The sequence below is a fragment of the Podarcis filfolensis genome (genome assembly GCF_964270895.1).
Source record: "Podarcis filfolensis genome assembly, chromosome: 8".
Classification (NCBI taxonomy): domain Eukaryota; kingdom Metazoa; phylum Chordata; class Lepidosauria; order Squamata; family Lacertidae; genus Podarcis; species Podarcis filfolensis.
The window spans coordinates 53,020,691-53,045,140 of NC_139611.1; the positions used below are offsets into that span (position 1 = coordinate 53,020,691).

The 24,450-nt window shown below is 44.8% G+C and overlaps 2 protein-coding genes across 21 annotated transcripts in view; both read left to right on the forward strand.

Moving 5' to 3' along the window:
- Positions 1-9,725, forward strand: part of CNGB1 (cyclic nucleotide gated channel subunit beta 1) — a gene marked incomplete at its 5' end in the record, with an annotated part of 39,523 nt that extends 29,798 nt beyond the window's left edge. The window contains 11 exons of the mRNA XM_083625847.1: positions 307-393; positions 1,344-1,408; positions 2,624-2,746; positions 2,960-3,101; positions 4,261-4,420; positions 5,041-5,138; positions 5,228-5,311; positions 5,863-5,981; positions 7,177-7,323; positions 7,503-7,680; positions 8,630-9,725. Of these exons, the coding sequence (XP_083481973.1) occupies positions 307-393; positions 1,344-1,408; positions 2,624-2,746; positions 2,960-3,101; positions 4,261-4,420; positions 5,041-5,138; positions 5,228-5,311; positions 5,863-5,981; positions 7,177-7,323; positions 7,503-7,680; positions 8,630-8,944 (1,518 nt within the window). The 3' untranslated portion in view covers positions 8,945-9,725. The remainder of the gene's footprint in view (positions 1-306; positions 394-1,343; positions 1,409-2,623; positions 2,747-2,959; positions 3,102-4,260; positions 4,421-5,040; positions 5,139-5,227; positions 5,312-5,862; positions 5,982-7,176; positions 7,324-7,502; positions 7,681-8,629) is intronic.
- Positions 9,726-16,585: 6,860 nt separating this feature from the next.
- Positions 16,586-24,450, forward strand: part of KIFC3 (kinesin family member C3) — a 39,045-nt gene continuing 31,180 nt past the window's right edge. For 3 of the 20 annotated variants that reach the window (XM_083625073.1, XM_083625075.1, XM_083625089.1), the window contains exons 1-2: positions 16,586-16,728; positions 22,800-23,265. The gene's annotated coding sequence lies outside the window, so the exon portion shown is untranslated. Of the gene's footprint in view, positions 16,729-21,184; positions 22,593-22,799; positions 23,266-24,450 lie in introns of those variants that run through there. The other 17 variants (XM_083625076.1, XM_083625090.1, XM_083625091.1 and 14 more) reach the window with 16 other exon arrangements.

A 24,450-nucleotide genomic window follows, 5' to 3' on the forward strand; every position in this document is an offset into this window, starting at 1 on the left:
TTCAAAACCACCCTGGTTTCTTAGCTCCTGCACGGTGGCCTTTTAACAGGTGCTGAATGCTCTCTTTGTGCCTCTGATGGGAAGCATTCGCCCCACTTGGATTGCCTGACACCATTATGTGGTCAGAGGCAAGTCACTGTCTCCTAGCTCCAGTTCCGCACATGAAAAGCAGAGATGCTGAGGTGACAAACACAATAAGTATTGTAAAGCCATTTAAAGGTGCCATCAAATTACATGCAGTGATAGTGTTGGCAGATCAAGTTGCTAATATCTTTTTTTGGGGGTGGGCTGTGTGCCTCTTTCCAGATGGATGTGATCTGCCTTCTTCCACTGGATTTTCTTTACCTCAAAGTGGGTTTCCATCCTCTCTTGCGCTTGCCTCGCTGTTTAAAGGTGAGTCAGGACGAGTTACGCTCCTACAACCTATTTTCAAAACTCTTTTTGTTGTGTTTTAGTAGATGTGCAAAACAGGGAAGGGGAGGAAGAACATTTTCCCTTTTTTTGCTGGGCTTGCTGAAAGTGGGAAATGCACTTGAGGTATTTATTGAAACCTTTAAATATTTGAAGGGCTGTCACTTTGGGCTCATCCAGAGATCCTAAATTTGCAGATCCTTCCATTGCTACCATAGACTGCCTTGGAAGGTGGCAGACTCTCCTTTCTTAATAAATTAAAAAATTGTCCAGTAGCACCTTAGAGACCAACTAAGTATGGGGTGGGGTTTTTCTCAGAAGGGTCGTAGGAGATGGGTGATTGACTCAATGGGTATGGTAAACCTGTTGATGACTGCATTAGTCCTACAGGAAAAAGCATGGGATAGTATGCAGGTGACCAAAAATAGCTTTAGCATGTGTAAGAAGAACCCCACCCCACCTTCCCACTATATATAAGGGTCTGGTGACTTCAGGGTATCTGAAGAAGTGTGCATGCACATGAAAGCTTATACCCAGAACAAACTTAGTTGGTCTCTAAGGTGCTACTGGACAATTTTTTAATTTTTTAATTTATTTCGACTGCATCAGACCAACACGGCTACCTACCTGAATCTCCTTTCTTAGACATTTTAAAACAGAAGCTGGATAGCCTCCTGCTAGGAATTCTGTGGCAGTGGATTTCTAGCATCAGGAGGTGGGTTGATCTTGATGACCTTTCAGGTACCTTCCCTTCAAAGCACTTTCAAGGAATTTGATTCAGGTGCTGCTGAAGGGACACCCACCAAATCATTATTTCAGTAATTAAGAAAAAGTGCCGGGAGCTTTTCCAGCTAATTTTATTGTGAAATATTTCTCCATTTGTCCCTGAACTGCTCTTGGTGCTCATCTGTACTTTTCATTCTGTCCCACAGTACAAGGCCTTCTTTGAGTTTAACAATCGGCTTGAAGCTATTCTGAGCAAGGCATATGTTTACAGGTGAGGTAAGCTTTTGATGCTGACCCTCTTCACTCTTGAATGCAGCTGCTATAGGAAGAGGGGAGACTCAGGAGCATTGCAGCATTTTAGTTCCTTTCATAACTTTCTCTTTGTACAGTGGTACCTCGGGTTAAGTACTTAATTCGTTCCGGAGGTCCGTACTTAACCTGAAACTGTTCTTAACCTGAAGCACCACTTTAGCTAATGGGGCCTCCTGCTGCCGCCGCGCTGCAGGAGCACGATTTCTGTTCTCAACCTGAAGCAAAGTTCTTAACCTGAAGCACTATTTCTGGGTTAGTGGAGTCTGTAACCTGAAGTGTATGTAACCCGAGGTACCACTGTACTGATTTCCCCCCCCCCCAAACTGAGGGATCACCTACCCTTAACTTGTCTTGTGCCTAGAAAGCATGGATCCAAGTGTTTTTCCATTTGCCACACCGCTTTCCTCAATAAAACCCACTCTTTAGTGTGGAAAACAGAGCAAGCATCACTAAGAGGAAAACCAAATTTGCTCTATCAGGCTTCCCTGGGTGAAAGCAGTGGGATGAGCAGAAGCCTGGGTGAGCCCTGAGACCTTCTGAAGAGAAAAGCTGCATGTTGATCTACATAGTCTAATGTAATTCCATTATTTCCAGAATTCACAGCATGCGACGTTTTTTCAGAGGGCAGCAGTTGTGTTGGGCTGTTGAGGTGAAAACAACCAAGCATCTCGTAGCACTTTAAAGCCTAACCAATCTGTTATGGTATAAACTGGGTGGGGGTTAGACAAATTTTTAGATAAGGCCAATGCCTTTTTTTCCCTAGAACTCACTAGGTTCATGGCAATCTGCCTTCTGCCCCGACTACATTTTCACAGGGAGACCTCCAGCGACCATCATTGATTGACCCCTGGCCCCTTCTCACCTCTGCACGTTTTAAAACTATTTTTGAAGTTGCACATAGATGATGCTCCTAAAAGAAAATCTGTATGAAGGCAAACTTATGGAATAGGAGGGCCAAAGTGCCTACTTTCCATTGGCATATCCAGTGTAACTACCATATAACAATCACTATAATATAAGCTATTTTTTCCTAAGACCATACATAAGTACAATTGACCACTAGTGGCTCTATAGGTTGCAAATGGGAATGCAGACATGAAAAGTGAGATTGTTTTAGAGAACAACTTAAAGAGTATTTTGTTAACATTGTCGTCTTTCTTCACCCTCTTTGTAGAGTGGTAAGGATCACAGCCTACCTGCTCTTCAGCTTACATGTGAACTCATGTTTATATTACTGGGCATCCTCCTCTCAGGGGTTGGGCTCAACTGCCTGGGTCTACAATGGGGAAGGAAACAGGTACTCATTATATATTTCCTTTCTGCATTGCTATAATCCAACCACCCCCAACATGGTGCCTTCCAGATGTTTTGGACTACAATTCCCATCAAGCAAAAAAATCTAGAAGGCACTAGGTAGGGGAAGGCTGGTATAATTCATTGTTACAGGATAAAAGCAGTAGTAGATCAGTTGCTTGGGCATTCTTATCCTCTCATATCTTTTTTTTATAAGCTATATCCGCTGTTATTACTGGGCTGTCAAGACTTTGATAACAATTGGAGGACTGCCAGACCCAGAGACCCTCTTTGAGATCATCTTTCAGCTGCTCAATTACTTCACAGGTGTCTTTGCTTTCTCTGTCATGATAGGTCAGGTAAGAAAACAATCCATGCCTTTTCAGTACACAACAATCCTTGTTCCTCCCCCTGCCCTGATTCTGCCAACCTAGAGGGGGTTAGGATGCAGTGAAGGTTTAGGATGCAGTGGACTCTGCAGACAGGGTGCCTCTGCCACTGCAGAGGTCCCCACTGTGCCCACCAAAAGCTGCGGGCAGAAGCTACCATTGGCAATACCCTTGCCAGTGATGGCCAGCAATAAACCCCTGAAACAGAGCATTTTAGAGGGTGGGGAGGGGTCCAGCTATTGGCAATGGGTGCTATTCACGCATCTCTGCTACACCAGTCTGGAGGCAGCAGAGTAAAAATTTGCATTTTGACTCGCCCACTTTCTGCCCTGGCTGGCATGAGTTGAGGAGTATTCACATTTTAAAAGTCTGTTAAAACAATGCTGGGGAAGGGGAAACTCTTTAAGAATGTAAGCAGATGCTTAGAAAGTGTTGGGCTCTGTTGTGTGGAAACTGGGACTTTCCCCAGCCTATTCATGGATAAAGTTAACATCAAGGCATTCCCAGGCTCTCGACTCTACAAAGTGAATGGCCACCATTCAGGTATCATGTTCCAGTTGAAAGAAAGAAAGAAAGAAAGAAAGAAAGAAAGAAAGAAAGAAAGAAAGAAAGAAAGAAATTACCCTACAATCTCATACAATAAAACATCTCAACATGAGTTCTGGTTTTATTTCACGACTGAAGAAATTTGTGGCTACTTGCCTAGCCGTTTGTTTAATTCAGGCCACATTCACTCTATACATTCAAAGCACAATTATACTGCTTTGAACAGTCATGGCTTCCCCCAAAGAATCCTGGGAATTGTAGTTTGTTAAGAGTGCTGAGAGTTGTTAGGAGGCCCCTATTCCCCTCACAGTGTTACAATTTCCACAGTGGCTTAACAGTCAGTCCCTCTTTACAGGGGACTCTGGGAACCATAACTTACTCCCATTAGTAACTCAGCCCTCTGTGAACTGGTGCTCCCTAACCCCCCACTGCCCCATGATCAACTTCCATCAGCACAGCCACCTGAAGCTTGGAAGCTTTAGTTTGAAGGCATTAGGTTGGGGAAGGCAGAGATAGTTCAATGGTGTAGGTAAGCAATGCTGAACAAAAATTCCCTGAATGGTTTTCTCTTTATCTCACACAGATGAGAGATGTTGTTGGGGCTGCCACCGCTGGACAGACATACTATCGGAGCTGTATGGACAACACAATTAGATACATGGCTTTGTACAAAATCCCCCGATCTGTTCAGAATAGAGTCAAAACGTGGTATGAGTACACTTGGCACTCTCAAGGCATGCTGGGTAAGACTGAACTAGGGCTTTGAATATTGGCTTCGTAAGGTGTTCCTCTGGTTGTTCAATACGGCTTAGGTCAAGGCTAGCCAAAATGGCGCTCTCTGGATGTTGCTTGGCCCCAGTTCTCAGCATCCCTGTCCACTACTTATTGGCTGGCTGCAGGGGCTGCTGGGATGTGGTGTCCAACAACCACTGGAGGGTGCCATGTTGGCTACCCCAGTTTAGGGCCAAACTAGCCATAATATTGAATGCATATTTACATTTCAGGTGAATTGAATGACACAAGTAGCAGCCACAAGTGTGGGGGTGGGGAGGAAGAGACTGATAATTACAAGCAGGGTGAGAAATTTAACCTTTTCCTTCCCTGCTATGGTTTCATTGATGCCAATAGGACCTTTTTCTCCTATGAAAATAGCAGCTTTGGAGGAGTGATTTTTTTGTTGGTGTCTGGACTACTGCAGGGGGGAAAAGGTTTAATCCTTCCTCCCTGACTCCTGAGATCCCGCTAGTTATCAGTCATCCACTCTAAGCAGCTGCTATTTGAGTTTTTAAATATGTGCGCTGGCTATTCTCTAATCCGCGGTTTCAAGAAAGGCAAACTCTTCCTCACACTTCCTTTGCTGCAGACGAATCGGAATTGCTAATGCAGCTGCCAGACAAGATGAAGTTGGACATTGCAGTTGATGTGAACTATGACATTGTTAGCAAGGTGCCTCTTTTTCAGGTATGGTCCACACCCCCTCAGGGATTCGCTTACTTTAAATCCAGACATGCTTGTACAAGCCAACTGATTCTTCCTTCCTTTGCATTCAGGGTTGTGACCGGCAAATGATTTTTGACATGCTGAAAAGGCTCAGATCTGTGGTGTACCTGCCCAATGATTACGTCTGTAAGAAGGTAACCAGCTTTGTCTAAGAAGTGAAAAGTAGGGTTGATCTGAACTGTGGAATGAGGGGTGAGGTGTGGGAATACTTGCATGACATTTTAAGTACCCAGTTTTCAGTGACTTTGGATTCAGTGACTATGAAAATGTTTGTAGTGGTTGGCGGTCCTTTCTGCACCATGCCTTGATAGTACTGTTCTCCATCATTCAGAGTCATGGCTTCCTCTCACCCCCTCCCCCAAAAAATCCTGGGAATGGTAGTTTGTTATGGGTGATACCCCTTACAGAGCTAACAATTCCCAGCACCCTCAACAAATTACAGTTGTTGTTGTTGTTTTATTCTGATAGCTCAGTTGGTAGAGCATGAGACAATCTCAGGGACAGGGGCTTGGACTAGATGACCCCCGTGATACCTTCCAACTCTACAATTCTATGATTCTATGACATGAAAGCAGCAATAAAAAATAAATAGAACAACATTTAAAACTCGGGTAGTCAGTCTGAAACCTGAAGGGCAAAGGATCCCTGGTGCTGCAAAGAACACTTTTCCTCCTTGTTACTTCAGGGGGAAATTGGCAGAGAGATGTACATCATTCAAGTCGGGCAAGTCAAGGTGCTCGGAGGACCTGATGGGAAAACGGTGCTTGTGACTTTGAAAGCTGGATCTGTGTTTGGAGAAATAAGGTCAGACAGATGGAGAATGTCGATGTGGGGAGGAAACTGGGCTTGGCAGCAGGAAGGAGAAGAAAGGGGCTCAGAAAGATAACAGTTTAGTCATGTACAGCCTTGTTTACTTATCATCCAAAATGAGATCGGCAGATTTTTCAGGTAATTTTTTTCCTTCAACTGAAAAAGATTTCCCTGATGATAAGAGAAGTCCTGATAACAAAGAAATATAGGTACTTTGACTATCCTTTCCACCCTTGAATCTTGAAATTGAATGGATATAAAGAGATGTACATGGCAACTATCTGATTTTGTTCTAGATTTCAACTACAGAGGGGGCTAAATATACTTTGGCTAACAAATACACTCCTAATCAATCAAGATTGTATGAAGTGTCCCCCCCCCCAAAAAATGGACAAATGACTGGAGGGTCTATAATAATAGGAGAAATTCAGTGGAGTTATTGCACATTAAAGTAGATAAATCATCTAATAAAAAAGGAAAGTATGAGATCATTCTAACTGAACAACTGAAGCTCTCTCTTGGAGACATAGAAATCCGCATGAAATAGGCTATACTTATTATTCAATTGTCCATGAGTCATATTCCTGCAGAGTTTTTACTTCTCCTGAATTAATACAGAAAGAGAAATCTGTATCTATAAAGACGGTGACAACAGGGTTTTCAAAACTCTGAAGAATTCCATCACCTAATGAGGAACGCAGAATGCACAGTGCAGAACCCAGAAAGCAAATTATGATGAATTGAAAAATGACACCTGAAAAATTATACAGTTTACCAATAATCTGTACCCATTTCCCATGCCTCCTTCTGCCAAACTCTCATTATGGAAATGCAGAAGAGCAATTTGGTTCAGGGCCAGCCCACCCATGAGGCAAGGTGAGGTGACTGCCTCAAGCAGCAGAAGCCCATGAGGTGGTGTTCCACACAGGCATCTCGCCACCTCTGCTGCCAGTGGAGAAGCGGTGCTGGCAGGGGCACCGGTTTCTGGTGAGATCTCACAAGATCTTGTGGAGTGTGCAGTCATACAAGCTCTTGCTGGAAGCTAGATATTTCATTGATGCTGAATGAGGTCCTCAGGAGACTCTGAGAAAAAAGGCACAGGAGCCAAGCTTAGTGCCCCAATGTATTCAATAGTAGATGTTGAGTCCCCAGATTGAGTCCCCAGTTGATGTCTTTTTCTTTTTCTTAGCTTACTAGCTGTGGGAGGTGGAAATCGACGCACAGCGAATGTTGTGGCTCATGGATTTACTAACCTTTTCATCTTGGAAAAGAAAGATTTGAATGAAATTTTAGTGCATTATCCAGAGTCTCAGAAGTTGCTGCGGAAGAAGGCCAGGTGAGCTTCAGGATAGCCAGGTGCTGGTATGTTTGCTATGTGTGCACAGCCATACTCTCTATCAAGTCCAAAGTTTCATGAGTCCACGTTGAAATTTAGGCTCAGCAGCTCATTGGCACCTAATATTCCCAACACCTGAACAATGTGTGAAAATACCTGTTTTCCCTTTCTGTTCTTAGGAGAATGCTGAAAAACAACAGCAAAACTAAGGATGACAAAAGCAAAGGCATCATCATTCCTCCAAGAGCTGGGACTCCTAAGCTCTTCCAAGCCGCCTTATTCGCTGCAGGAAAGATGGGAGGCAAAGGGCGGTTGGCTCATATCAGATGGAAATTGAAAGAGCTGAAAGCTATGCAGGTAAATGCACAGAAAAAGTAGCTGCAAATGTCAACTGTGAGTTCTCTCCGGAAATGGGGTAGAAGAACCTAACAAGTTAGGAAGTTCCATGGTGTTTTTACAGCTGGGACCCCACAGGGGAAGAGCAACTGAAGGAGGGCTGTTTTTGAGCTGAAAAACAATATAATGAGCAGCAGGGAAATGGTTAAACACTTATCTCCCTGCCCTGCCACCATTCCGCTCAGTAGCACCAGCATCCCAAGGCCACTTCTCATTTAGAGATGTTGCGACTTTGTTACCTTTGGCTCAATGTGTCTGATTTCCCTAGCTTTTTAAAACAAAACAAACCTTTCCCCTAGGCAAGACTTAATCTGTGCAAGAGCTCTGGACTGGCATGTTTTCAAAGCTCGGGCTGAAACTAGAGCATATAAATAAATAGGGTGCTTCCTATTTATTTATAGCTTCCTCTAGCAGCAAGCTCAGTGCCCCAGTGTCAACAGGGATGGTAGCAAAACAAGGTCACTGAAGTAGCGATGGGCTCGGGTGAACCTAAATGTTTGCCGAAATACAAACATTTTTTGAAAAACACAAAAAGGGAGCAACTAAAACCCCTTCCTCCCAAAGAGCTCAGTGGACACCAGGAGCACAGAATTTTCCTGAATTCTTATGCTGAATGGTGGGTGTCAAGAGGGAGAGCTTCTTCAGCCCTGAACAGCTCCTAGTTTCCTGCCTGTAACCCAACTGGCTGGCTAGCACCCTGAACAAAAGCACTTTGGCTATGGGGTGAGAATATACTTTTGTTCTTTGAATACTACTGAGAGTCCCTACACATCAGGGACTAGAAAGATAGATTATTTTTGGATCGGTGAGGGTTGTTTCCAGGCAGACTTGTGCCAGACATCTCCCTGCTCCAGATACCAAGCATGCCCCATATTCAGGTAACCACCAGCATGATACCTTTGTCTTTCAGGAGGCCAGTGCCACTCCAGTTCCACCTAAATCACCAGCCAGTCATAGATCGCCAGCCGGCTCCCAGAAATCAGTTCCACCTAAATCATCAGCCAGTCACAGATCACCTGCCGGCTCCCGAAGATCAGTTCTACCTAAATCACCAGCTGTTCATAGCTCACCAGCTGGTCCCCCAAAATCAGATGACTGCAGCAGAACAGAGAAGATTGTCTCAAAATCTTCAGATCACTCTGTTACGGTTTGCATAACTCCAGCACCTAAAGGTGATGAAGAGATTCTCTCCGTAGAGATTCTAGACAAGGATGAAACTAAGTAGAAAAGTCCAACTAGCTGACTGTCTTGCTTCTCATAGAAGGACACTGCCATAGGCCATAGCCTGAGGAAGGCACTTTAGTGACTATGGATCACTGTAAAATACGGATAGGCTTGGGCTCTTCCAACGTTCAGAATGTAGCCTCCAACGTTGTGCTATTAGATGAAAAGATGGCTGGAAATCCATCTCTTTTAAAATAAGGTCTAGAATTATTTGCACCCCCAAGGTATGGGGGTTTGTCCATACCTTGGCAGAATGTGGATTTTGCACCCCTTGTGCTCTTTTTAATTCACCCTCATCTATGTGACGTCCTCCTTGAACTACTGTTCTCCCACACTTTCCCCATCATGAATCAGGACTTGCATAAGGCATTCCCACAACCTCACCGGGCAACTTCATCGAGTGCAGATAGGAGGTTAATAATGCCAGTCTACTTTCCTGGGGTTTCAAAGCCATTGCCTTTTATTCTAGCCTTGATGGATGTGGTGAAAATTGTTCCTTTGCCTCTGTTTGATCTCCCTGCCCTGCTTACAAACATTTGAAGAAAAATATGGTATGCTTTAATGCCCAAATCTATATTGATCTGGTGGATTGTCGTATTTCCACATCTAACTGATGCATTGCAGTCCCTGGAGTGTACATGCATAACTTGCTTAGCCCAGCCTTGGCCATCCTGATGCCTCACAGGAGTTCTGGACTCCCATCATCCCCAGCCAGCATGCTCCAGGCAGTAGCAAGAGCTGTACACTAGCCTTGACCTAATAAACCGGCATTCTTTCTCCTAGTCTTGTCCTTATTTCTTGTAGCCTGTTACCAGTGTCCAAATGACTATTGTCGTTTCTGTGTTTTGGGGAATTCATTAACGTCCTTTCCCTTGCAATGTAAGCTGAGGGGCAAAGAACACAGCGCAACAATAATTATTTAAAATGTTAGCAGCATTGTAACAAACAGCATATGTAAAGTAGCAGTGTCTGCAGGAAGGTTAATTACATTCCAAATGCCTGGGTAAACAGAAAAGCAGACCATTAGCAGAAGGGTGTTTTTGTTGTTAAGCTTTTGCAAATTAACTCATGGACCAAAACATCTAATTAACATGCCTCCCTTGATAACATCTGCCCCATGTCAGCAAGCGAACACTATTGTCTTGCAATAGGAATCATAGGCAAAAAATGGGCAAATGGAATGGAAAATGAGCAAGTGGATTGAGGCTGAGTGCACATTACCCTTTATTCCAGCTCATGTGTGCTTCCAAGTCTGATGTTCAAAGCTGTGTACACATTATGTCAGCCCCAATCCATATCTATCATGTAGTTTCTCAATAAATACTCCTGTTTGAAGCGATTTCCCTCAAAGCAGCTTTGATTAGATTTGAAAACGCAAGATGAAGTCAAGGTGAGGTGTGTACAGCTCAGACAGCCATTGCACATGTGCAGATGACAACACATATGCAGATGACTGCTTCACTTAATTGGAATTTAGGGGGGTTGCGGAAACAAATCAGGTAATGTGATCAGTTGAGGACATTTCTACATCACAAATGCAAATGTGGCTTGAAATGGCACTGAGGGGAACAGGAATGTGTTTTAAGACGCTCAGTAGCGTTACTGAGCCAATCATTTAGCTATCCAGTAGGTGGCAGCAAGGGAGCCTAAATTGGTACACCATAAAAGAAAAAGACCTCTTGCACTGTAGTAAAGCATTTGCATCAGGGCCCAGGTCCAAATCCTGGTATCTCCAGTAAGAAACGAGGTAGCATGGGAAAGGTGAAAGAGAGATGAACATAGCTGGAGAGATTTGTAACCTTCCACTTAACATTGTCCCTAGAAGCTCCAGTGCTGGGAAACTGCAGAAGGGCTTTCTGAATGGACAAGCGAGTACTGTGACATAATAACTGGGCAAAATACCAATTGGATCCCTCTTATAGCCATTTGCCTGAAAAGCATTCTGCTTGCTCCTTAGCAGCAAGCTAGACTTACCCATGGGTGAAGGAAAGACGTGTCGGAGGAGAGTCCTCAAAGGCTCAAAGTTCCTGGAGGAATCTCCCATGAACACGTCACAACTCTGCCCTTTGGACACTCCTGCGACACTTGGAACTATGTGTCCAGCACACAAGGAGAGGTGAGACGTCTGGAGAGACAATGGAGGTGGGATGTGGGTGAGGGGGGCTGACGATGACCCACCACAATTTTCCTGACTCTTTCTCCTCATGGAACACAGTCAAGCAAAATCCAGCCTAACTATTACACACTGGCAATGAGTTCCTTGGGGAAAATTGAGGTATCCTGAGTTTTATCAGGCAATGGGGAAAACACCCTCCCCAAACAAAATCTGCTAAGCTTCCCATCCCTAAGCTGCATCCCCAGACATTCCAGGAGGGATGGAGGAGAAAGCCACAACTGTGAGCTACGGCAGAGTTCGGCCAAAGGGAAACGGACAGCAGGGCAGCAAACACACGTGGCTTAGGAAAGCTGAACTGGGAGGAAGGATGAAGGAAAGAGGTGCCATGGCGAACTCTGCAGACAAGGAAGGGAAACTGAAAATGTAGTACACATTTTTCCTAATAATACACATTTTAAATTCCAAATTTCACCATTTACACCCCGAAGTGGCTAACAACACTACAATACAGTATACAAGATTTAAAACCTGAATAAAATTCAGTATTTTAGAAAGTAAAGCATTTGAGAAGCATTCAGGGTGTAAGGTTTGACCAGGTGCCTGAAACTCATTTGAGGCGGTGCCTTTATAACTTTGTGGGAGGGAGTTCCCTAGAGTTGGGCCCATCACGCTGAAGGCATGACTCACTGTGGACATGAGTTGAGCTTCTGGCCTATAGGGAACCATTAATAGTGCTTTCCCAATGATCTCAGTGATTGACTTGGGCTGTACGTAATATATATGTCATATGATCACATCCGGCTGTAAATACAAATTGGGCAATTGGGAACAGGGCATTTAAATAAATGAAACTAAAAAAGAAGCTCAGGGACACAAATCCTCCAACAGTTTGAAACCAGCAAGGGATTGGAGGAAGGAGCTGGTGATATGGATAAATTCGGCTCGGCTGCTATGGCTGGGCTCTTCCTCTCCTAACTACTTGGAATCATAGAATTGTAGAAATGGAAGGTACCTAAAGGGTCATCTAGTCCAACCCCCTGCAATGCAGGAATCACAACAAATGAATCTATGACAGATGGCCATCCAACCTCTGCTTAAAAACCCAGTGGCGTAGCGTGGGGGGTGCAGGGGGGGCGGGCCGCACCGGGCGCAACATCTGGGGTTAGGGCAAATCCATGGGTTAGGGGGCGCAAATCCACGGGTTAGGGGGCGCAAATTACTTGCCTTGCCCCGGGTGCTGACAACCGACGCTACGCCACTGTAAAAACCTCCTAGGAAGGACAGCCCAATCAACTTCCAAGGTTGTCTGTTCCACCGGGGGTGGGTGTTTGTGTGTGTGGGTGTGGGTGTTTGTGTTTGTTTGTTTGTTTGTTGTTTGTTTGTGTGTTTTTGCACCTGAGACAAACAACAAAACACTCCCACTCTATGGAAGAAGCGGTGGGTGAAGATCTACATCAGGAACAAGCAGGGAATAAAGAAGAAGAAGAAGAGGAGGAGGAGGAGGAGGAGGAGGAGTTTGGATTTGATATCCTGCTTTATCCCTACCCAAAGGAGTCTCAAAGCGGCTAACATTCTCCTTTCCCTTCCTCCCCTAAAACGAACACCCTGTGAGGTGAGTGAGGTTGAGAGACTTCAGAGAAGTGTGACTGGCCCAAGGTCACCCAGCAGCTGCATGTGGAGGAGCGGAGACGCGAACCCGGTTCACCAGATTACAAATCTACCGCTCTTAACCACTACACCACATTGGCTCTCTACTTTGGGAACAAGGGAGGGGAACGAAATCAACCTTACTTGGTGGATGAAGTGGGAACCAAAGGCCATTGCAGAGGTGGGAAAGGGGCCACTCTGAATCATGTTGAGTGGGTGCAGACCCCAGAAGACCCCAGAGGGCAGCTTCTGCTATTTCCTCACTAGGGGAAATGTTTCGTTTCTGCTGTGACAGCGGCAGCAGGCAATGCATTCACTTGAGGCTGGATCTGCTACTGCTGTGGATCCTGCCGTCCAAGGCAGTGGTCTCACCTTGCCTCATGGGGTGTGCCAGCTCTGTGTTTCACTGTCAAACAGCTCTTATTGTTAGAAAGTTCTTCCCAATGTTTAGTCTGAATCTCCTTTCTTGTAATTTGACTCTACCCTCTGGAGCAGGAGAAAACAAGCTTCCACATTACAGCCCTTCAGATATTTGAAGATGACTATCATAATCTCCTCTTCTCCAAAGTGGAAGATACATTGTTAGAAGGGGGAAGAGAAGGAAAAGTGGTATTTCTGAGCACCAACTAGAGACCAGAGTTGTGGATTTCCTGCCCTTCGAGATTTTCCCTCTTCACCGCCTTTGTTTCAGCCTGGTTACCTCATGGCAAATTCTATTCCAAGGAGCTCAGTAAGTAAACATGTGGGGGGAGTCAGGGATCCATCACAGCTCTGCAATGCACATGGAACTTCCATGCAGGAGCCGTCCTGCTTTGTATGTTAACCTGTCAATTTATGGGGGGCGATAGAAATGCAGGCAGCAAGCAGCAGGGAAGGAGGGGAATTCAGGTCACATTTTAATTGTAGCCTTCCTAATTCCCAGAACATTACGTAAGCAGAAATGCAGTTACCCTTCAGACTTATCTGAATTTTCCATTTCTGAAAAATGTATACAAATACACGTAGTGAAAATAATGGGAAAATGTATTACATAAGGGGAGATGGCATGCAAAAATGTGTCCATTAGCTCATTAAAAATGAGCACTAAAGCCCTGACAATTCTGACAAAAAGATGCAAAAATATGAACTGAACTTACAATTGGAATATTCAGAAACTGAGTGAGACCAGAATTTACAGATTGGCTGATTTAGCGCACCAATGCCTGAACAGGGCTTTTATTTATTTATTTATTGCTTTTAAGCATGGCTTGTTTTAGGCTGAAACATAACTTATTTGGCATAAGAGGCTTTTGTCACATTCACTTTGTGGTCTTTTGGGGCAGTTGGAGACATTCTCCAATGCCAAGCCTGATTATTAAGCTCTCTTTCAGAATGGATAGTTCGCTATGATTCTATCTCAGTTAATGAATCCCTTCATCTGTCAGAGAATAAATCGGAAGTGTCACTTAGTGCTCCTGCCACTGTGACTGTCCCAGGCTCATTCAAGCATCTCAGACTTCTTCTGGACACAGCACAAGGCCTGAGGGTGTCTCTGGAGCACTTTTAATAGTTGCTTCCACACAATGTCTCAAATGCATGTGGGGGGTAGTGGAGGGTGAAGGAAATCTTAAGCAGCAAGGAATCCTTGTATCTCAATTTGCTTTGGGCTTAAAAGGAAAGATACAAATCCCTGCTAATGAGATTGTACTGCTGCTATTTTCTTCACTATCCTGAAGGAGGTAATAGCCTCTGGTCATCTGGTTTCATTGGCTTAATTCTTTAGGGCAGCCTTCCCCAACCTGGTGCCCTCCAGATGTTTTGGTCTACCATGACACAGCTGACACGGCTGCTATGGGGTGGGTATTTATAAGCAATGAGGAAAATGTCTGAGATTATTACTCTCAATTCTGTTACGAGCAGTGACAACTGTCAGCACTGATGAACTCATTTGCCACTTCATATTCTGGGTGTCACCCTTCCTTAGTCCCCCTTGCATAGCAGCAAGCTCCTCTGGACTCAAATTTTCCCCATCAGAATTCCTGTCAGGGCTGCCCCTACCCCTCAATTTAATTCACAGCTGCCAAGCAGTGCCTGTTCACATAGTGTGCTTAGAAGAAATGAACTTATCTAGGCTTTCTCCTGTATGGTATAACTAAATTTAATTGGGTGGATAGGGCACCTGAGTCTCTAGTCTCAGTAAAATTGTGACCAGCGCAGCACAGCACAAATGTAGCTTGTTCTTTCTGGAATAGACACAAGGGATCAATTTAAATGAAAAACCATTATGGAATAGAATGCTATTATGCCTAGGAAATGAAAAGGATATTTATTAGGTGGAACAGATAGACTGCCCAAGGGATGGGTGGATGTGTCCATTTCAGCTTCTCATTTTTCCACCCTTAAGGTCAGCTTGTCCCATTACACCATCTATTTGCAAATTTTTATTTTAAAAGTCCACATTTTGAAAATGGTATGAATTTGTATGCATGTTTCTCCTAACATATGCATTTTTTGCACACAATTTGGCCTAGTGTGCACATTTTTGCAAGCACATTTCCCTAATACAAATACAGTTTTATAGTTACTTTCACTAATGTATGCCCTTTTGTGTGGACTTTTGTGGTAGGAAAACTGCATCATTAAAAAAATTCAGATGTTCAGGTTCACTTATTGCTTCAGGAAGTTAGAATCAGGAAGGTTTCTCATTTTAGTGAACCAAATGAATTTCTACTCCATTCCTTCCCATAGCTGTCAACTTACAGATTTGAAAATAAGGGACCAGCAGCCTTGAAAATAAGGGACCAGCAGCCAAAATAAGGGACCTGCAGCCTCACCTGTTCCAGGCACTCCAGTCTTCCTGTCCTCCTGCAGTCTGGTCAAACTCATGCTGGTAGCTTCGAGAACACTGTCCAACCAACTTTGTAACCAGAGGTTCAACTGAATAGAATCTGAATCACATGCACCACAAGGCCTATGCAGCCTCAACTTAAGATGGCTCCCCGGCCTGGCTTTGCACTGCAAATTTTGCAGCAGCACGTGCAACAAAATGGCATCCAGCATTCAAAAACCTCCTCAACTTGCATTAACTAGCCACACACAAGGCATGCAAGCTCCACCACCCCCAGTCGTTCTTAGACTTCTTATTGGGTGAGCAACACAGCCAAGCAACACAGTTGGAGCCTCCCTCCTCCCTGGCTGGCAGGGAGGGAGGGAGAGGAGCTGCTCCCTTTGAAATTTAAGGGACATCATTTAAGGGACATTTAAGGGACATCCATCAATAAGGGACAGCAGCGGGACATGGCCCTGGAATAAGGGACTGTCCCTTCAAATAAGGGACACCTGACAGCTATGTTCCTTCCAGCTATTGATATTCATTCTGTTCCCTCAGTGGCCTGAATTACAGAGAGAGGGAGGGAAACATAATAATATATGAGCAGTGAAAAGTCCCTCTTTCACTGTGCTGTAAGTACTTTTAAAAAATTTAAAATAAAAGGGCATTATTTATATTCTGCTGGAGTAAGGGGAGTTATCTGGCAAAGGCGAGGAAACCAGAAGTGGGTTTGTTGCAGAGGCACTTGACAGCGGGCCCACACTCAACTTTTTCCTGAATGAGGGGGGTGAGAGAAAGAGATTGCAGTTGCTCAGTAGTGTCAGAAAGGCACTTGGCACGTGCTGGGATGTACTTTTCTTCCCATGCTCCAGGACTCAGCGCCAGTGCTCAAGTCAAGGTGCATGGACTGAGGCCTGGTAAGTCTTGGTGCAAATTGGGTTGATTGCAGAGTGCTTGTTCAGAGAGGGGAGAGTCATGAGAAAAAGAAGCTGCTTTGTTTTGAAGAGTTGCTGCAAAAAGGGGGGGGGGCCTAGGAATCAGCTGGTATGTGGAAGAAAACAGAATGCCTGTGTTCTGTGGCTGAGTTTCCTGGCAACAGAAGGGGGAATCAGTGCTTAATTTCTAGAAAATTCCTTGGGCTTTCACATAAGATCTGCTTCTGGGAAGGAGAAAGGCTGCAGTTGAAGGAGAAGCACTCTGCATATGGCAAAAGGTACTTGTATCATTAAAATGCAACTGTTATTTCTGCTTAAGAATTCTCAGCTATGAAGTCAAGATCAGTCACTGAATCATTGGGCAGAATTCTTAAAGGGAAATATATTGTGCTCTTGCAGTGCCTTGGCTTTCCTCAGTTCAAATATGGGACTAGTATATATTAAATAGTATAAATGCATACAGTGGTACCTCAGGTTAAGTACTTAATTCGTTCTGGAGGTCTGTTCTTAACCGGAAACTGTTCTTAACCTGAAGCACCACTTTAGCTAATGGGGCCTCGCGCTGCTGTCACGCTGCCGGAGCACGATTTTTGTTCTCATCCTGAAGCAAAGTTCTTAACCTGAAGCACTATTTCTGGGTTAGCGGAGTCTGTAACCTGAAGCGTATGTAACCTGAGGTACCACTGTAATTCATTGTTCCAGCACATACATGTATCTGAAGCATTGTAGTCTGGGAGTTGCCTCACTGCTTTTGCCTTCTGTCTTCATGGACTTAATCTATTGCAGTGGTAGGCTGAAGGTAGATTGGGATCTAGATTGGTTGATCTGGGGCTGATTTGCTGCAAATCATCTGAGTTTACAATTAGCAGCAACAAAAATGCTTCCCTCCTTCTTTAAATTAAGCTGCTGGGATGTAGGGGGTGGGGAGGAAACCAGGAGTGGATTTTGTGTAACAAGTCATGAGTTATGGTACTAAAAATCAAGTTATTGCATTGATCATGTGCTCAGAGGCATGGTCTCTTCTTTAACCCTATGCTGCTTGACTCCGCCCTCCCCCAGCCACCACTTTATATCCAGCTCTGGTTCATGGACCTTGAGCTTCTAGGACAAAGTAAAGAACAGTAGATCACGTAAGCCTGGAGTTTGCCTACCTCCTAATCTATGGCATTCACCCACTTGTAAAGATCCTGTTTGCTGCTTGCAGCATGTTAAGAGTCTCAATTGTCTGAACTGTGTTGGCCCCACCATGCCATTACTGCTCATGCTTTTCTTATCATCTGTGAAATGTTGACAGGGAAATAGCAATATAAATAACCAAGGTGCTTATATCATGATCATATATTGAACTCAATTAAACACTTATTTGAACATTAATTCCCCCCCCAATCATATTGAATTGTTGTTGATCTATTTTAGTCTGTATTTAGTTGATATTCCTCAATTGCTAACTTCTTGTAGTTGATTCTTTTCATTCAAGACAATACATTTCTTTCAACAAAAAAGAAATTGTGTGGCTAATCGCTGGAGAGTCTCTTGGAAATGCTGTCAAGGCAGTAGAGGATTGTCCACTCCAGTTCATGTTGGTTTTGTGTTCATTTAAAATGAAACTGATACATGCCTTAGTGGTGAAGACTCTTAAAAGAAATGATGACTCATATGAAGACTGTTTCATGCTATTGAAGTCTCTAGAAAAACAAAAACGAAAGCCTTCAAATGGTGAGAACACCTTCTGAGTTCAGGAAAGCCAGTTCGTATTTTATTTGCACAGCAGAGTGCAATGGAGACAGAAATCAAAACATGTCTATATTTAGTGTGCCTTCTGCATTAGCTAGTTACTGCCTCAGGCAAATGTTTAACCTATATTTGTAAAACTACCCCATAACTGCCAGTGAAGCAGGGAATCTACTGCTCCAAATCCAAACACAGTAACACAGAAAGCATTTCTGTTGAACACAGAAAGAGGTGGAGGGGAAGTCTGGCCTGTACAGTATCAGTCCATCTAAGCATCTCAACATGCTACTCTACTGCCCTTCTCAGGTAATCAGGTTTCAGTGCAGTGGTGATTCTCATCTGTCACTGTTAATTGCAAAGCCAGTAGTGAGGGAGTGTATCAGGCACCCATAATCCTACCCAGAATTAAGCTGCTGCCCTTGCTTTTAGACTCTCCTAGATGAAATGCATGTGTTGATTCAAATATATCCATCTGAGTGCAACCTTCGCCAACCCAGTGGCCTCCATTTAGGACTATAACTTTTATCAGTCCCAGCCAGCTGGGCTGGTGAAGACTATAGTAAGAATTCAAATTGTGCATTCGTGTATGGCAATTATCTGCAAAACAGTGTGGCTTACATAAGACAAGTAGCACTCATCTTTCACATGAGGATTCTGCTTATGTGTCACACTCTGCATGGAAGACGCCATGACCCAATCTGAGGAAATGGTTTCTGACATGGTACAAGAATATCTCGATTTTTGTTTTGAGGAATGTCTACCTATGCAAATCATGGTTATGGACCATGTGTTTTCAATGGCCCTTTATGTGGTGGGACCTTTATTTTGGAGGTGCAGATGGTATAAACTTGACTTGACATTCTGGAGCCAATCTAAGGCCCACCTTTTTACCTAGGCTCTTATGAGTAGCTAGATGCCTATGCAACTATAATGTGGTTATAATGTACTGCTGATTATCTGTTACAACTGATTGTTTCATTGGGTTTGTTAGATGTTTCTTTCTTTTATTGTTTATCACTGTTGGGGTTTTTAACGGTCGTACCTTGGTTTTCGAACAGAATGCATTCTGGAAATGTTCAGAAACCAAGGTGTGGCTTCTGATTGGCTGCAGGAGCATCCTGCAGCCAATCGGAAGCTGCAGAAGTTGCGCTGGACGTTCGGCTTCCAAGGCAACGTTTGTAAACTGGAACACCTACTTCTGGGTTTGCGATGTTTGAGTTCCAAGTTGTTCATGAACTAAGCTGTTCGAAAACCAAGGTACGACTGTTATTGTTATTACCAATTCTGGGATTCGCACGAAAGGCAGGATATTATTAACTAAATATATGCAATGTCAGGCTATAGTCTATTTCATATAACACTTGGTTCTAAAAACAGGCAGGCAGGAGACAGGTTAAAGCAGAAGTTTTGCTCTGGCTTCAGATCAGGTGAGCTAATGATAAGGGAGGTTGTGCTCACCCTGTTTGCCAAGGTCTAGCTCTTAACTTTCTGAAGGTGTACCTAACCTTCAAGAAAACCATTCTCCTTGGGGAGGGAGACTACAGCTCTTTTTGTACTGTGATAACTTGGCTACAGTAGTTTTCAGACCCTCCATGTGCCCCTATTTTCCAGGCATGTTTCTGATTTAGATAAGCCATCCCAGTTTCTGATTTCATCCTGGAATGTCCCACTTTTCTTAGGATGTCCCTGTTTTGATTGGAGAAATGCTGGAGGGTAGAGTTATCCAACCTCTGAGCAATCTGAAGGAAATCTTGTATAGGGAAGGTTTTTAAAATTTTTTTTAATGTTTTATTATGTTTTTATATATGTTGAAAGCTGCAGAGTGGCTGGGGCAACCCAGTAAGATGTATAGGGTATAAACAGTAAAATGATCGTTATGGAATGAGACTTCCCTATTTTCATTGGAGAAATATTGGAGGATATGAGTTTACGCTCTGATAAACTCTTGCCTGAATTACTGCCATGTGCTCTACAGTACATTGGACTTCCCTAGAAAACACTTCAGAAGTTGCAACTAGTGCAGAATACTGGGATCACGTTACAGTCAAGCCTCGGCTCCCGAAGGCCTTCGTTACTGTACTTTTCGGCTCCTGAACGTCAAAAACCTGGAAGTGTGTGTGTTCCGGTTTTTGAATGTTTTTCGGAAGCCAAACGGGCTTCTAGAATGGTTTAAGTTCGAAAACCGAGGTTTGACTGTATAATAATCCTGAAAGCACTGCTCTGGCTGCTAGTGACTGGTGGTGCCTGTACAAAGCCCTAAATAAGGCCTAAGCCACGTTCCTTCAAGGACTGCCTTCCCCACAACCAGCCAACCCAAGTTTTGCCAACTGCAGGGGTGGGGGACCTGCTTGGGAGCTGTGGGACAAAGCCTTCTTACTGGTAGCACCCTGGATCTACTTTTGTTTTTAATGCTGTGTTTTTGCCAGCTGCCCTAGGCTCTCAGGAGGGAGTGCTTAAGAAATAAAATAATGGTGGTGGTGATGGTGATGAAAGGGCTTATCATTGTTTTAAATTATCTTTTGAATGTTATAGCTTTGAATGAAACAGCAGTTTTAAACTGATAATTTTACTGCTTTATTCTGTTTGCTAATCCTTTTGGGTATTTTGCTTTGCATTTTTTACAATTAACATTTTTATGAAACAAATAAAATCATACAATAAACATGGCCCTCCGAACATTCCACCACACTCCCAAGGTGGCTAAAAGAGGCCAGGATTTGCCCAGGAAAGTAAAAGCACCGCTGTTCGGGTGGGGGAAAGAACAGCGGGAGCTCCTCACTCCCACTGAGGCAAATGAATGCCGTTACAGTATTTACTGGTGGCGCGGGGGGAACCAAAGTACCCTTGCCTTGGCTGGCTTTCGCCGCGCCCAACCCACTCACAGGGGGAAATTGCAGGTTGCTTTTCCAAATAAAACCACCCCACCCCACGCCCGTGTGCTCGTCCCCGGCGCTTCCTCAGGAAGGCCGGAGCAGGCGGAGTTGCCATGGCAACCAGCGGCAAGTAGGCGCTCGTTCCTTGCGAAGGGGGCGGCGGCGGCGGCTCCCGCTCTGGCTCTGTCGGGAGCGCGCGCGCGCGGTAGCATGGGCTGCCTAGACAGCAATGCCTCTGCCATCGGAATCTCTCCCTGAGGCGCCTGTCCCGGGCCGGGCCTTTTTCTCCTCCTTTTTCTAACTGACAGGGTGAAGGTGGGCCTAGGAGGGAGGTCGCTCGGGGACGCTGTTTCTCGGCTGGCAGACAAGCCAACGACGACAACGTCTTCTGAGGGGGTGGGAGGGGCGGCCACGTGCGCGCGAAGGATCCTGACGAGACGCGAGTCAGCCGCGGCCACGCCTGCCTCGGAGCTCCGAGCGAGGCGGGCGGCGGCTAAAGAGAGCGCTAGCTTTTCCTTCTCGGCAAGGGCGAAGCTCCTGACTCGTTAGCGGCCGGACGCAACGCCAGGGACTAGCGCCGTGGCCAGTTTGAAGCGGCTCGCCGAGGAGGAGTTTCCGCGCGCATTCGCCGCTGCAGGAACAACGAAGGAATTAGGGAGGTGCTTCTCGTCGGGCCTCTGGGCGCCGCCGGCGTTCGGGGCGTGCTGGCTCTCCTCCGGCGTTGGTGACCGCGGCGGCCGGCCAGCCGGTCAAGCTTCTTGGCACGTCTGAACCGGGCATCTCCCGATTACCTTGTCTGCAAACCTTTATAAGCTGCACCCTTGTTGCCCATTTCGGGGCGTGGCTTGCTGTTGGAATGTGAGAGGGAGGGCGGCGGGAGAGCTTGACCCGAAACCCAGGAGGGGTTCAGCTGTCTCCGAGTCGAAGCAGGCTCCTGTTTTCGGAAGTCTCCGTCGACATCTCCGTCTGTCTCGGTAAATGTCAGGCTGGCAGGACAGCCCCTTCCCTCCTTTAGTCAAACTCCCAGGAGTCGGCCTGAAAATTCCCCTGCTTAAGGAGACAGAGGGCTGCCTATGCCTTCTGGCAGAAGCTGATCCTCCTCTTGTGCTTGTCACAGGGAATCGGCACATCTAGAGCCCAGGTTTGCGTTTCTGATCCCGAATGTGTCAGTCAATGGAGTAATTCTGCAGAGGAGAGAATCAGCAATCCTGCAATGAATTGCAAATGGAAAAGAACGTCAAGGAAGCCTCTGCACGATTGGTATTATAAATTGCACGATTGAACTTGTTATAAATTGATAAATTGAACTTGTTAAGGTGCCCTTTCTGATTACTACCAGTCCCAGTAGGTGGGCAGAATGGGCACAGAGGGCAGCGAGCTACGGTTCCGATGAGTGTTTTTTAAGCCTCCTGTTCAACCACTGACTTTGCTCACGGGAGTGACATCTCAAGCACCTTTGTGGTCAGACACCGCAGAGTGAACAAAGGCTGCAACCAGCATCCCGCCCTGAAACATAGGTTGCTAGCTACATTTTTAAGGTGGGGAAACAGCCTTACTCATTTGCAAGTACAAAAGTGTCTAGTGGCAGGCACTGAGTGCTAAAAATGCATCTTTTGCAATATACAAAAAAGTAGCACTTAATTCTGGAGCAGCCGAGACATCTGTGCATCTTTGTCTTTGTTTACTAACTTCTGGGATTTTGGAACTGTGCCTCCTGTTGAAATACCTGTTCTGTTTTCTTGCAGATGCCTGCCTGCCTTAGAATCCCACGTCATGACCTGGGACCTGCCTGAGTAAGAAACTTGCGGGGGAAGGCACCTCCTACCAAACACAGTGTGAGTGTTGCCTTTTGGATCATCCTCCATGCCTCCTCCACCCTTTTTCTCACTGCTGCTGCTTCTGCCAGGAGAGACTCAGTAACCAGCACTGCTGCATTTCTGGCATTCCATTCTAGATGCCACAGATGAGTGGAGGGTTTCGGAGGAAGAGAGACTAAAAGAGACACCAACAATTAAGCAACTCCAGGGCTTGGCAGACAAAGGTGCTACTGCCAGGCTGGAGGACGAAGACTTTTGTCCCTACTCTTTCCTCCAGAGAAAAGTTACATTTTAACAGCATTGGAAAAATAAATCATTGGCTTAGATTGGAGAAAAGCACGTGGCCTCACTTTGTCCTTGTGCTTTTGTTATCTCTGGCAGCAGATAAAGCTGGGTAAGTGCATTTGATTTGATACATTTTTAAAGGGACTGGCTCCTATTGAACTGATGGTGGCTGTTTAGCTTGCTGTCTACACGGTGAGTCAGAACAGCATCCTTTTTCTGGTTCCTCTCTACCGTTGGGATTACTCTAGGGCAGACTTCTGTAACTTGATGTGCTCCAGAGGTTTTGGACTTACTTACATCTGCCTCACCTATATTGTCTACTCCAGCAGAGCTGGTGCTGTGAGAGTTGTGACCCAAAATATCTGGGGCGTGTATCAGGGTTTGGGAAGGCTGCTCTAGGGCTAGATGCTGAAGCTCAGTTGAGAGAGAAATAAGCAAATAGGGTGTCTAGAATTTTCACATGTATATTTCAATCTCTAACTCTTATGTTCCATATTCTCTCCTGTTCCCTCTCTTAAGTATTAAAAACGTATCATATACAGCAAGGATGACAATCCGCTAATGTCACAATATGTCGGAAATTCTGGCAAAGAGGAATGTACAATTGGACCAGAAGAAAATATAGGATTACACTTGAGCTGTGCAGTTACCTATATCTTTTTCCATCCTAGTTCTGTGCAGGGCTTAAGCTAGAGTTCTCCAGAGCTTAGCACCAAAATCAAGTTTCAATGCCAGAACTCAGTCCTGAAACATGTGAAGCTGTAAAGGTTAGAATGCCTCTGAGCATACACAGAGGGCCTTTGGTCACTAATGAGTAAACACATTTGGTCTGTGGACATTTGGGATTGGGGCAAAAGGCTTCAAGGTCAGAGACTACCTTTCAGGCAAGTTTAGGGATGGCGCGCTATGGTTGTGCATTTCTTCACTGTCCCCATTACGGACTCAGGAGAGATCTGTGGGATCACTTATCTGTCTTTCATAGAGAAGCAGGGAGGAACAGAAGGCACTGCAAGTGTGTTCACTTTTTCTTAATTAGTCACATTCTTTTTTCCCTCCTTGAGGAAACTGAGTAAGATGCATAGGACCAACATGTGTCTGACTGGTATGTGTGGAAATAGTTGAGTGATCTGACATTGGGTTGGCTGTGTTTTCCTAATGGAAAGGTCAAAGATTGTCTGTACCTTTATGGCATATTAAAAATTCTTACTTTTTTACAATTAAAGCATGCTTCAAGCAATTAAACTAAAATAATACGTAGCAAAGCATTAATTCCATTCCTACTGGCATTAGAAAC